Genomic DNA, 13321 nt, shown 5'->3' with positions numbered 1-13321 from the left:
TCAGCCATCACTTCTCTAAGCTGAACACTAACCTCTTTAGCCTTTCCTCATAGGGGAGCCATTCCATCTCCTTTTTCATTTTGGTCGCCCTTCTCTAGTGCAACTATTTCTTTTTTGGAATGCTGTGATCAGAACTGAACACAGTATTCAAGGTCTGGTCTCACAATGGAGTGATACAGAGGCATTATGACATTCTCCATTTTATCACCATTCCCATCCTAATAATTCCTAACATTCTATTTGCTTTTCTGACTGCTGCAGGTGTTTTCAGACCTGAGGATTCTCGGGTTCCTAAAAGGAGAAAAATTCAAAATGCACACTGTACATCATCTTTCCCCAGTTAGAAAACAATTGTTGGCTTGCTTCCTTGGATATGAAAGATGTTTGCACATACATACGCCTTATCTGGACAGCCCATTTGTTTTGAAAGACTCCTTTGTTGATGCATTAGTTCTTTAGCTCATGCATTACTCATGTTTATGCCCATCAACATTGTTCTCTGTTACCTGTATATCCCCACTTAGCCTACCCTCTATTTTTAGCTATTCCCTACATTTATTCACGTTTTTTTTGACGATTTATTGTTGTCTATTTAATATTTAATATTTATGTTCTTATGTTCAGAAACTCTGTTTAATGTAACGCCTTAACCGCGACAGTTTTGTTCTATGGAAACCGACCTGATTTGATATTTATATCGAATGTCGGTATATAAAAATCCTAAATAAATAAATACATATTGATTCATGATACCCACGTGAAATTTCTTTGCTTTGCCATAGCAGATTGTTACTACTAATACCGTTTTCTCCCTTTCATGCTCTCGGTGGCACCCAGAGATTTTTTTTACAAAGTGGCTAGAAGTTGTTGCTGCTTACATAAGAACATAAGAAATTGCCATGCTGGGTCAGACCAAGGGTCCATCAAGCCCAGCATCCTGTTTCCAACAGAGGCCAAACCAGGCCACAAGAATCTGGCAATTACCCAAACACCAAGAAAATCCCATGCTACTGATGCAATTAATAGCAGTGGCTATTCCCTAAGTCAACTTGATTAATAGCCGTTAATGGACTTCTCCTCCAAGAACTTATCCAAACCTTTCTTGAACACAGCTATACTAACTGCACGAACCACATCCTCTGGCAACAAATTCCAGAGCTTAATTGTGCGTTGAGTGAAAAAGAATTTTCTCCGATCAGTCTTAAATATTCTGCTTGCTGACTTCATGGAATGCCCCGTAGTTCTTCTATTATTCGAAAGTGTAAATAATCGATTCACATCTACTCATTCAAGACCTCTAATGAGCTTAAAGACCTCTACCATATCCCCCCTCAGCCGTCTCTTCTCCAAGCTGAACAGCCTTAACCTCTTCAGCCTTTCCTCATAGGGGAGCCGTTCCATCCTCTTTATCATTTTGGTTGCCCTTCTCTGTACCTTCTCCATCGCAACTATATCTTTTTTTGAGATGCAGCGACCAGTGTTTTTTTTTTTTTTGTTGTTTTACCCTACCTGGCTAATTGGTTCATATCAGGTCATCCTCTGCACAGTAAACATATTTTTATTTTTTTTTGGAACATCCTACTTGAAATCTCCTCTCTGGTTATTGGTTTTCTTTAGTACAAAGGCTAGAAGGTAGATATTCTAAAGCCATTTACATGGATAACTTAGTTATCCATGTAAATGGCATGTTTTGGCCTATTCAACCTCTTATCCTGCTAAATTTTAACTGGTTAAGTCATTATCTATCTAAAATCTAGCTGATAAAAAAACGGCATTCTGGTTGCGTTACTGGGAGGAGCTATTTATCCAGCCACCTTAGATGAATAAGTAGTGATATTGGGCTAGGGTACCTGGCTAACTTTAGACCTCCTATTGATGAGCAGGTCTAAAATTAGCTGGTTATCTTATCCAGCTAACTTTTAATTTATCCAGGTATATTAAACAAGGGGCTGCACCACTGAAAATCCTGGCTAAGTAGCAGGATAAGTATTATCCAGCTATGGTAATTTAGCTGGCTATGACTAAATATGGACTTCTAACAGTTGAACTTGTACCCACAGAAAGATATTTACACTATGCCTTGGGCTATGGAGGTCTATCCTCCAACCCCCTCCCCCTTCAGAGAATCCATGCCAGAATTTTAATGTGACTTTGAAAGAGCTAAGTTCTGGGCCTGTGCCCTCTACCTTCATAGTATCCAGTATTTTTTTTAGATTTTTTTTTTATATTCTGCTTTTTGGCACTTAAAACTGGATTACATTCAGGTAAGTATTTCCTTATCCCCAAAGGGCTTACAATCTAATTTTGTACCTGAGGCAAAAGAGAGTAAAGTGACTTGGCCAAGGTCACAAGGTTCGACTATGGGATTTGAACCCTGGTTTGTAGCCTGCTGCTCTAGCCACTAGGCTATGCCTCCAACGGTAGAAGAGAGGCTACAGACTGAAGGCACACAAACATGCAATCCTGCTGTACAAAAATTTCAGACCGTTTCTTACACAGGTTGAGTAGAAGGATAAAGGCTGGGACCTTCCAATTGCTCTCCATTCTCCACAAAGCACTAGCATCTCTAGAAACTCCAGTGGAAACCAGAATGTCATCTTCTTTCACTTAGAAATAAATCTTAAATACCTTGCTCTAAGGACAGTCAGGGTAATTCCATTTCCCCAAGATCTGAGTTTATAAGATTCTTGATTTCACCAATCCTTTCTCCTTTCAGAGTTTCTCGTTATAGGCTTCCTTTGGAGCTTTAGTCTCACTATTCTCAATTTATTAGAAAAATCGCTAATTATCTTAGTCCAGCTTCAGATAAATTGCTCCGAGAAAACTCCAGGTTTTTAAATCATACTGATTCTTCCCAGCTTTCCAAAGAATTGATCATCTTACTTTAATTTCTATGGACTGTTTGTTTTTTCCCATCCTTTTCACAGAGTGCAGCTCAGCAAAATCTTTGAGTTACCCGCAAATAGGTATTTCTTTTATACTCTGTTTCAAATCTTGGGGTCTTATTTCACCGGGATGTGAACACCGTGCTGGTGGGATTTATTGTTCTGAGATCTACAGCTTCACTAGGAGTTTGGCATTTTCCTTTCTCCGAGGCCTTCTACAAACCCCGTCTCTTCAGCTTCTGCAGTGTGCTGCTGCTTAGCACAATTGTGCTGGATTCTCCTAAGTACTCCTCACCACACACACACTCTTAACTGCTCCCTCTACAGCATGCTCACAATACTCAGAGGGGGAAACTACCTCTAGGGGTTTACTTCTCTGGGACATTACCATGTTGCCCAGGGGCTATAATCTAGTTCCAGATTTCCAAGCAAAAGGACTCTCAATTCTGCATTCCCAAGATTACCTCTCAGCCCTTAAGATTTTTGAGATGGCACTAAAATCAAACCCAGCAAAGACTTATAAAACTGAGAAATTGTCCCTAATACCCAAATTATCAACTAAGATTTCTTTGAAACCAAAGGGCCGCCTAGTAAAACCTTTCTTCCTATTTGGCAGAATTTCAAAATGTATGTATTGAAAATCAGGTGTTTGTCTTTCAATCACTTTTAAAAAGCTCCCTGTTGAACACCTGAGAACCTAAAATAATCCGTTCCCTCCCCAGGAGAAACTCATATTGCTATCGCCATATCTTTTTTATAAAACTGCATTGGAAGTGGAGTACATGGAGTGTAACAGGGGGAAATCTTGGCTGCCTCACAAACTCCCAAACTGCAACATTAGATTATAAATGGATGGGGGTTTTTTTACCCTTAACTCATTCCACATGGTGTATCTAAAAAGATATAGGCTAACATGTTAGGCTACAACCACTTCCATTACTGTTGGGTTTTTTTTTCCTATTACCTCCTATAGCAACCAGGATCATCCTGCCCAGTATATCCGCTCTGATTGTGTTGATGGTAATAAGAGAATCTCAGATCTCTGAGAATGATGATTCATTTTGGTGGATATCTTGTAAAATGGCTTTATCTGGATTAATTCTCTTGGAATTGTTGGAAAAGTGCTCAGACAGGGAGGGACTGCAGATGGCAAGAAGCAATATGTGCTAGATGAAAATGAGGTCGTGAAGACTTTGGTTGCTTTGTGGTCTGTTACTCTCCCCAAGATGCAATACCCATTGATACTGTCTGTTGTAAAAATTAATTGAAACAAAATTGGTGGGAAGAAAATTCTTGTCGTCTCTGTTGCAGGACATGTATTACTAACTGAACCCTTGTCACCGGACTTTGTAAAAGCAGCAGTGTTTCTAACCATTAGTAAATACCAACACCACATTATGGAGTGCAATATTAGGTGGGAAGGGAGACTACCAGAGACTGGGCATATATACTCCTTAGAGTTCTGTTTTCATTTTTATTCAAACATTTTCAGCATTGCTGAGAAGGTAGACACTGGGCATTTTTACTCTATCAACTGTATTTCTGCACTGCTTTATAACTAGATTTGTGTAAGAAACTTGGGCAGGTTCTCATCTCTGGCCATTAGTCCTGTATTCAAGCAGCTCTTAATTTGTCCTATATATAGTGTCTTGCAAAAGTATTCAATCCCTTAAAAAGTCAGATTGTGTGGATTACAAATGACACTTACACAGATCGTGCTAAACAGTATGTTTATTGCAAACCAATATGATCTTAAAGTAAATTTTCAAAGTCACAATTCATTATTTCTCTATTTTTTGTAAAATAAAATTTAAAAACTGAAAAATGCTGCTTGAAATGTATTCAACACCTGTTCTGTGGAAGCTCCAAGTTTACACAGATGAGATTGCTCTAACAACTGGCTTTAAATTGGCCCTCTACCTGTAAATCATTAGCCATCTTTTCTGGATAAAAGACCCTCTATTTCCAGTACCATTGGTCAGACTGTGAATCTGAAGGAAAGCTTTGAAAATGAAGAACAAAGAGCATTCTAAGGAAATTAAAGATAGTTATAGACAGGCACAAGATAGGAAAAGGCTATAAAATGATATCCCAGTGAGTACTGTTGGATCAATTGTGAGGAAATGAAGCTGCATCATATCACCCAGACACTGCCTAGACAAGGCCATCCCTCAAAACTTAGCGTTAGAGCAAGAAAGAGACTTCTGAGGGAAACCACGGAGAGGCCAACAGACACTTTAAAGGAACTACAAAATTCAGTGGCTGAGACTGAGGTGCATCAGTCAACAATATCAAGCTCTGCATACAACTGGACTGCTTTGGAGGGTGGCTAGAAAGAAGCCATTACTGAAGAAAAACCACATTAAATCATGCTAGAGTTTGCCAGAAAGCATCAGAGTGAAATCAGTTAAAATGTAGGATAAGGTTTTGTTGTCAGATGAGACATCATTCCTCAGCAAACCCATTCCAACAGTAAAGCATGGGGTTGGCAGCATCATGATGTGGAGATGCCTTTCCTCAGCGGGGACTGGGCATCTTGTTAAAACTGAAGGACGGATGGATGGTGCAACATACAGGGAGATACTGCAAGACAATCTGCTTCAATCTGCTAAGCTAAAACTTTGGAGAAAATTCACCTTTCAGCAGGACAATGATACCAAGCACAAGGCCAAAGCAACAGAAGAATTGTTGAACAACAAAAAGATGAATGTTCTACAATGGCCAAGTCAGTCTCAATCCAATTGAGAATCTGTGGCAGTATTTGAAAATTGCAGTCCATAAGAGTCATCCAATCAACCTGAACATCCTGGAGTAAATCTGTCAGGAATAATGGGCAAAAATCATTCCTAAACAGTGTGTAAAGCTGGTACAAACTTACCCTAACAGATTTAAAGCTGTTATGGCAGCAAATGGTGATTCTTACAAGTACTAGTCTGAAAGGGTTGAATATTTATGTAAGCAACATTTTTTCAGTTTATTTTATTTTACAAAAAATACAAAGAAATAATGAATTGTGACTTTGAAAATTTATTTTAAGAACATACTGTCTAAAACAGTGTGTCATTTGTAATCCACACAAATCTGCTGACTTTTTAAGGGGTCGAATACTTTTGCAAGCCATTGTATGTTTTTCTAACTCGTACCTACATGTGATATTGTGCATGTTTGTTATGTTTACTTTCACAGTTGCATATGCTTGGATCTTAATTCCCATTGTAAATTTTCCTTCTTTTCTGCTTTAGCTTCTTTCCTCTGTGGTTCAGCACAATTGGAAGGAAATAGTGCTCAACTGTAACTTAAAGAACTGGAAGGAGGCACTCGCCATCTTGCTGACCTACTTGAAGCCAGATGAGTACGCCAGATTCTGTGGTATGTGGTTCTTACCAATGGAAATGTTACTTTCAGCTTTTCAGGGAATGGAGTGGCTAACACAAAGATTGTATTGTGCTGCAAAATATAGGGCTTTCCATGGAAGCCAAACCTGAGTAAGATCAAACGCATCAAAAATATCTATACAACAGTCAAGATACACAGAATGATGGCTCTCCACAAGCATCCATTGTTTGAAAAAGAACTTTTATTTGCTCACATATTATCCCCACCTGTGACCATAAAGGGAAAACAAAATGATCATTGGGTCATCTTCCATACTGGCAGTACTGTACTCATTCTTTTTCCAGATCTGTTTTTATAGTATCCACATTGATGAGATGGGTGATCTATCATGCACCACCTCTAGGAGCTTTTTACATTTTTTAGTTCTAAGAATTAGAACTTATCAACCCTCACAAAAGTGGTGATTTCAGATATCCTTGTAATGGACTTTGTCTAGACAGAAGAGCTGCTAGGCACCCAAGGAATGTACTCAAAGGGTGAATGTGAAATTCTACACTGCAGAGTATGTGTGGAAATCGAGAGCACTGTTCCAGGACTATTGCCTTTAAAGCTCTGACTGTTTGCCTGTTCTAGAATGTCTGGGTTGGGTCACAGCCCCACACAGCTCGAACTTCACTTGTCGGCAGGACTCTGCATTGGGATCAGCACCAGCATGTTCAGAAGATCCATTACTCTTTTCCCCTTTGGGCTTTCTTTTTCACGGTGGTAGTGTATCTCCTTTGAACCAAATACATTCAGTGGCAGTGCTGCTGTGTAGAAGATCAGGTTGAATTCCCCAAGCCCAGCTTCTACTTGTCAGGCTGGGGTGGCAGAATTCATGGCCTCACGTGGTTAGGAGTTTCAGCCACTGTGATACCTACTGGTCCAATTGTAGTCTGTAGCATATGGCCATGGCTGAAGGATTTTTACTCAGATGGTTAGACTACAAAAGAAGTGAGGAGAGTTAAAAATGTGAATTCCCTTCCCCACCCCAAGATAGTTGTGAATAAAGGCTTATGGTACTGCAGCCCCTGCAGGTGCCAGTTCCAATTGAGCTGGAAACTAAACAGAAGTATAAGGAAACTGCTTCTCCCCCCACCCTGCCCAAAACAAAAGCTTTATTTATCATTTCTAAAGTGCTACTAGACATAGCACTGTACAGATATACATGACTATTAGAATGCTTCACAGTTGTAGGGTTTCAAAGTTAGGTGTGCCGGTTGTCTTGCAGTTGGTAACTAGCCTTGTGATTGTCTGCAGATATTCTGGGTACTCGTCTGGAGTCGGAAGATGATGGGAAGCTATCTAGTCATGCTTGTCTTTGTTACATCACTTCAAGAAACATAGAGAAGTTGATAGCATGTTGGTCAAAAATCCACAAGTCACGTTGTCCTTTGACACTGCAGGTACAGTTTACTGCCAGCTGAGGGCTTGAAGCACACTAAAGTCTGAGATCTAAAAGTTCACAGTATTCCATGAATCAACATCTATGGTTTGTACTCTCTGGACGCAAAAAAATCCCTTTATTTCCATTGTATTAAAAATTGTAATTGGGTTAATATAATAACCCAGTGGCAGCACAACATGTTATAAGGTGTCTAAGATCCAACTTTATTTCATGCCAAGATTACTGCTTTTTGGGCAGGCTTGGAGAGCTTTTTTGGTGGCAGGGGGAGTAGTTGGTGAGACTGTTGGATGCTATGGTATGTATTTGTTTAATTTATTTAGCATCCCATTCCTATGAACTGTTCCAAAAAGCTTGCAAAGGTACATGTGACTTGGATTGGCCTTGGTCTGACCCAGTATGGCATTTCTTATGTTCTTATGTTCATGACTCTGCACTTCTTGGCATTGAATCCCGGCTACCATATCTTTGACCACTGTTCAAGTTTCCTTAAGTCATGTCTCATTCTCTCTACTCCTTCCGGCATGTCCACTCTTTTTTGCAGATCTTAGGATCATCTGCAAATAGACAAACTTTATCTTCTATTCCTTCCGCAATATGGCTCACAAAGATATTGAATGGGACCGGTCCCAACACCAATCCTTGTGGCACTCTGCTTAACACTTTTTTCACTTCAGAGTAGGTTGCATTTACCATGACACACTGTCTTCTATTCATCAACCAGTTTGTAATCCACGCCACCTCCTTGGCGCTCACCCCCAAGCTTCTCATTTTATTCACTAGTCTCCTAATCGGGACCGTTTTCAAAAGCTTTGCTGAAAGCCAAGTAGATCACATCAAGCGCTCTTCCTCTATCCAATTCTTTAATCACCTAATCAAAAAAAATCAATCAGATTTGACTGACAGAACCTTCCTCGGTGAATACATGCTGCCTCAGGTTGAGCAATGCACTGGATTGTAATAGATCACTATCCTTTTCTTCAGCAGATTCTCCATTAATTTTCCCACAACAGAGGTGAGACTAACTGGCCTGTAGTTTGCAGCCTCCTCTCTGCTTCCACTCTTGTGAAGTGAGACCACCACCGTTCTTCTCCAATCCTGCGGCACCACTCCCATTTCCAGGGATCTATCGAACAGGTCCTTCAGCGTTCCCGCCAGCACATCTCTCAGCTCCTTCAGTATCCTGGGATGTACCTCATTTGCCCCCATGGCCTTGTCCAATTTCAGTTTTCCTAGCTCTTCCCATACATTCTCTTCTGTAAATGGAGATTCATCTACTCCACCTCCATACACAGTCTTTTATCAACTAGTGACAGTCCTTCTCCAGGGTCCTCTTTAGTGAACACTGAACTGAAGTATTTGTTTAATATTTCAGCCATTTCTTCGTTGCTTTCCCCCCATTGATCTGTTTCACCTTTCACTTTCACTATACCACTTTGGACTTTTCTCCTTTCACTGATGTAAAATGTTTTATCACCTCACTTTACTTTTTTGGCAATCCTTTCTTCCACCTGACTTTTTGCTTTCTTGATTTACTTTCTTCATCTCCCTCAGTTTCACCAGATATTCTTCCCTGTGTTCCTCTTTTTGGAATCCTTTATATTTCTTGATTGCTGTTCTTTTTGCTTTTATCAGCCACCTCCTTTAATCTATTCCTGTTGATACCCTAGATCAGTCCAGACAAGTGGGTTGCGCATCCCTACCAACAGATGGAGGCAGAGAATTAAAATCTTTTCAGGCACTGCTACTTAATAAAGAGTGCTACCTGCAGTCTCTCAGTATTTCTCTACCTTCAGCAGATGGTAGAGGTGCAAACCTGCAGTCTGACAAAAAAAAAAAAGGATTAAGAAGATTAGAAGAGAAGCTCCCTGAAGTGGTAGGTACCTTTGTGTGCCTTCCCTCAGGTTGAGCCAGGTGAACAGGGGATTGGTAATCCCTGTTCAATTTTAGCCCACAGCGTCCAGGGGTCAGAAAGCCAGGGATCTTGGTTCCCTCTCTTCGCCTAAGGTCTTCTTCCCCACATCTCCAGGTAGCAGCAGGGAAGTATACTTTTGTCTGTCTGCTGTTGAATTTTTTGCTGGGCTATGTCTTTAAAAAAACAAAACAAAATACAGAGGCCCAGGCATTAAAAATGTCTGTTGGCCGGGACACTCCGGGAAGAAGAGGCTGTGAGTATTTTGCTCTGGGGATCGGGGCAGTCTCTTGGGGAATTACTCGCGCCACAGGCGATCCAACTCTTGACGTGGCAGGCAGATAGCAACACGTGTGTTTTAAGATGGTGCCTGCTGATGAACGTGAGAAATCCTGCTGCTCCTATGGTTTATTGTGGCCGTGCTCTGCAGTGACTATGATGCGAGAGAGGAGGGACCCTTCACGGGGGCAGCAACTGGCAGGAGAACCATTCGATCACAAACACCTGTCTGGGCTGATTCAGGGCTAGATTTTGCAGCGTCTAGCAGGAAGCCTGCATGGGAAAATAAGCAGGTAGCTCCTCAGGAGCCCAGTGACTCCCCTCCCCTGCTTTCTACAGCGGTTCAGGCTGAAAGGGATGATCAAGTAGGGGATGAGTTGTCTGAGTAGGCTGCACTGGGTGATGGGGCAATGAAGTGGAGGATTTCTCCACAGAATTTGTTTTACTGCTGCACAAGGCCTATTTGGCCAAGAGGGGTGCAGGGGGTAAACGGGCCTCAGTCAGAAGTTGTGAAGAGGTCTAAGTAGTCCTTTGTCTGGAGCTCAGGGCCCTTCTTTGCTGTCTTGGGTCTTGATTAGATCTGGCAGTTGACCCTGGGAATGATCCAGCACATGACATGACCAGCATGGACCACGGCGGAGCCAAAGATTTATCTGATCCTGAGGAGCTTCCGATTTGTGGAGGGAGATTGCCCAAGGGTCATATGGCTGTTCTGCAAAGAAGAGTTGAGATCCCTAATTCCCTAGGTCCTAAAGGAGTTGGGTATTAAGGTGATCCAGGAGGAGTTGGCTAATGAAGGGGTGGACCCGGTCCTGGATGACCCTCTAGGTTCACCGAAGGCCTTTCTGTTGCCTAAGAAGATTAGGAAACTTGTGAACCGGGAATGGGATGCTGTTGAAGCAGGTCTGAAGGTGGCCAAAGGAATAGTGAAATTGTATCCTGTCTCTGAGGATACTTTGCAGCTTTTGGTGTTGCCTAAAGTGGATGCTGCTGTTTTGGCAGTCACCAAGAAGACGGGGTCAGTGACCGGGTCAGCTCTGCTTAAGGATCCTCAGGGCCGAAGGCTGGAAATCCAGTTGAAGAGAATGTTTGAGGTATCGGCTTTAAGTCTGAGAGCGATAATCTGTGGGAGCCTCATGCAGAGAGCCTGCTTGTGTTGGGTTCAGAAGGCTCAGGAGAAAAGGGGTGGCCTCAGCTGCCTCTTCCAAGCAGGTGGTGCAGCTGGAAGTCGGGGGTGTGGCGTATGTGGCAGATGCTTTGTATGATTTGGTCCGCATGTCAGCTAGAAGTATGGTTTTGGCGATGTCAGCGCTTTAACTCCTGTGGTCACGGAATTTGTTGGCGGATATGTGGTCAAAATAACAGCAGTGTAATCTTCCCTTTAAAGGAAAGCTCTTTGGAGAAGACCTGGAACAGTTGATGAAACATCTGGGAGAGTCAAAGGAGGGGCAGGCTGCCTGAGGATAAGAAGAGTGGGAGAGATTTTCCCAGCTTGCGCCTGTTTTCAGAATATGAGAAATTTTGCCCCAATGAGTTCTTCCACGGCCCAGCAGAAGCAGAGCTTGGGATGGCAGCAGTCCTTTCGAGATTTCCACAGACCCCCCCCAGGGATGGTTCCAGTCAGGGCACTGGGAACATTAAATCATCACAATGAAGCCAAGGTGGTCCTCTCTGGCATGAAAGTTGTCGAGATGCCTGACACATTTTTACGAAGAGTGGACCCAGGATCACCTCAGACCAGTGGGATTTGGAGGTGATAAGAGACAGCTAGGCTTTAGAATTTTCTCATGCCCATCAGCAAGCGAGAGACAGTGCGAGATATGTTGCTTTGCCTTCAAAAGTTAGGCGCGATCAGACAAGTTCCGTCAGGAGAATGGTTGAGGGAGGTACTCGATTTATTTCTTGATTCCCCAGAAGGAAAGGTACCTTTCAGCCCATCTTAGATCTTCAGAAGGTCAATGTGTCTCCAAGTTCCAAGGTTCCATATGGAGACATTACAGACAGAGATAGTGGTAGTTCGGCAAGGGGAGTTTCTGGTCTTGTTGGATTTAGTGGAGGTCTATCGGCACATCCCCAAACACATGGAGAATCAGAAGTTTCTTCACTTCATGGTGCTGGGACAGCATTTCCAGTTTCCGGCTCTTCTTTTCGGGTTGGCAACAGCTCCACGGACCACCTTGAAAGTGATGGTCATGGTGGCAGCTGCGCTGCGAAAGGAAGGGGGCTCAGGTTCACCCTTATCTGGATGACTGACTCATCCAGGCGAAGTTGAAGGAAGAGTGTCGTCAGCTGATCCAGAGGATGCTGGAGATGTTGTGATCTTTGGGCTGGGTTGTGAACCTGGCAAAGAGTCATCTTATTCCAGTACAATCATTGGAGTACTTAGAGGCAAGGTTCTACACCTGGCTGGACAAGGTGCATCTTACCCCATAGAGGATTCTGAAGCTACAGTCACAAGTCCTTCATCTTCTGCGAATGCCGGTACCCAGGGCCTGGGATTACCTGCAGTTGTTGGGTTCTGTGGTGCCTTTGCTCACATGCGACCACTCCAGAGGTCCCTTCTCTCCTGTTGGATTCCAGATCCAGTCTTTCATGGTGGCTGTCATAGGTTGGGGGGGGCAGACTGTCAAGGACAGGCGGCCCAAGGGCTGTGGTCACCAGTGGAAGCATTCTGGTCTATCAATCATTTGGAACAAAGAGTGATCTGCAGGATTTTGGTGAAATTCCTGTTTCTGGGTCGAGGACTAATGGTAAGACTGTTCTCGGACAATGCGGCTACGGTGGCATATGTCAGTCAGTAAGGTGGGACGAAGAGTCAGGGAGTGGCCCTAGAGGCACAGCAATTTTGTCTGGGCAGAGCGAAAACTACGGGGGATTGCAGCATCTCATGTGGCAGGAGTTGACAACATACAGGTTTATTATCTTAGCAGGCAGTATTTGGATCCAGGGGAATGGGAGTTATCATCAGAGGCCTTGGACCTCATCTAAGCCAAATGGGGCAATCCTCAACTGTATCAAATGGTGTTGCGCAGCAAAGCCAAGGAGACAATATTCTTCAGTCTCAGGAGAGAGGAACAGGCCAAAAGGATTGATGCTCTGGTTCTTCCATGGCCAGGGGGAATTCTGCTGTACATGTTTTCTCCATGGCCTTTCATATGTCGTGTGTTGCAGTGCATAGAGCACCACTCAGGCAAGGTGGTGTTGGTGGCACCAGAGTGGCCTGGCGTCTATGGTTTGTGGATCTGATTCGGCTTACAGTGGACAGGCCCATCAGGTCGGCTCATCTTCAAGGTCTGCTCAGACAAGGACCTATCTTCTCGGATCGGGTGGATTGCTTTTATCTCATGGCTTGGCTTTTGAGAGGAGATAGTTAAGAACGAAAGGGTACTCTGAGTTGCTTATTGCTATGCTTCAGGAATGGAGATCGTTCACGTTGCTGGCTTATGTCAGGGTGTGGACAGTGTT

At 42.9% G+C, this 13321-nt stretch overlaps 1 protein-coding gene across 3 annotated transcripts in view; it reads left to right on the top strand.

Annotated features, from left to right (window-relative positions):
- SEC31B (SEC31 homolog B, COPII coat complex component) overlaps window positions 1-13321 on the top strand; it is a 319647-nt gene that overhangs the window by 190339 nt on the left and 115987 nt on the right. For all 3 annotated transcript variants that reach the window (XM_029609056.1, XM_029609055.1, XM_029609057.1), the window contains 2 exons: window positions 6128-6254; window positions 7521-7666. In XM_029609056.1, the coding sequence (XP_029464916.1) occupies window positions 6128-6254; window positions 7521-7666 (273 nt within the window). The remainder of the gene's footprint in view (window positions 1-6127; window positions 6255-7520; window positions 7667-13321) is intronic.

The sequence above is a fragment of the Rhinatrema bivittatum genome, chromosome 7, assembly GCF_901001135.1.
Source record: "Rhinatrema bivittatum chromosome 7, aRhiBiv1.1, whole genome shotgun sequence".
Lineage (NCBI taxonomy): Eukaryota > Metazoa > Chordata > Amphibia > Gymnophiona > Rhinatrematidae > Rhinatrema > Rhinatrema bivittatum.
This window is presented reverse-complemented; position numbering and strand designations above follow the sequence as displayed.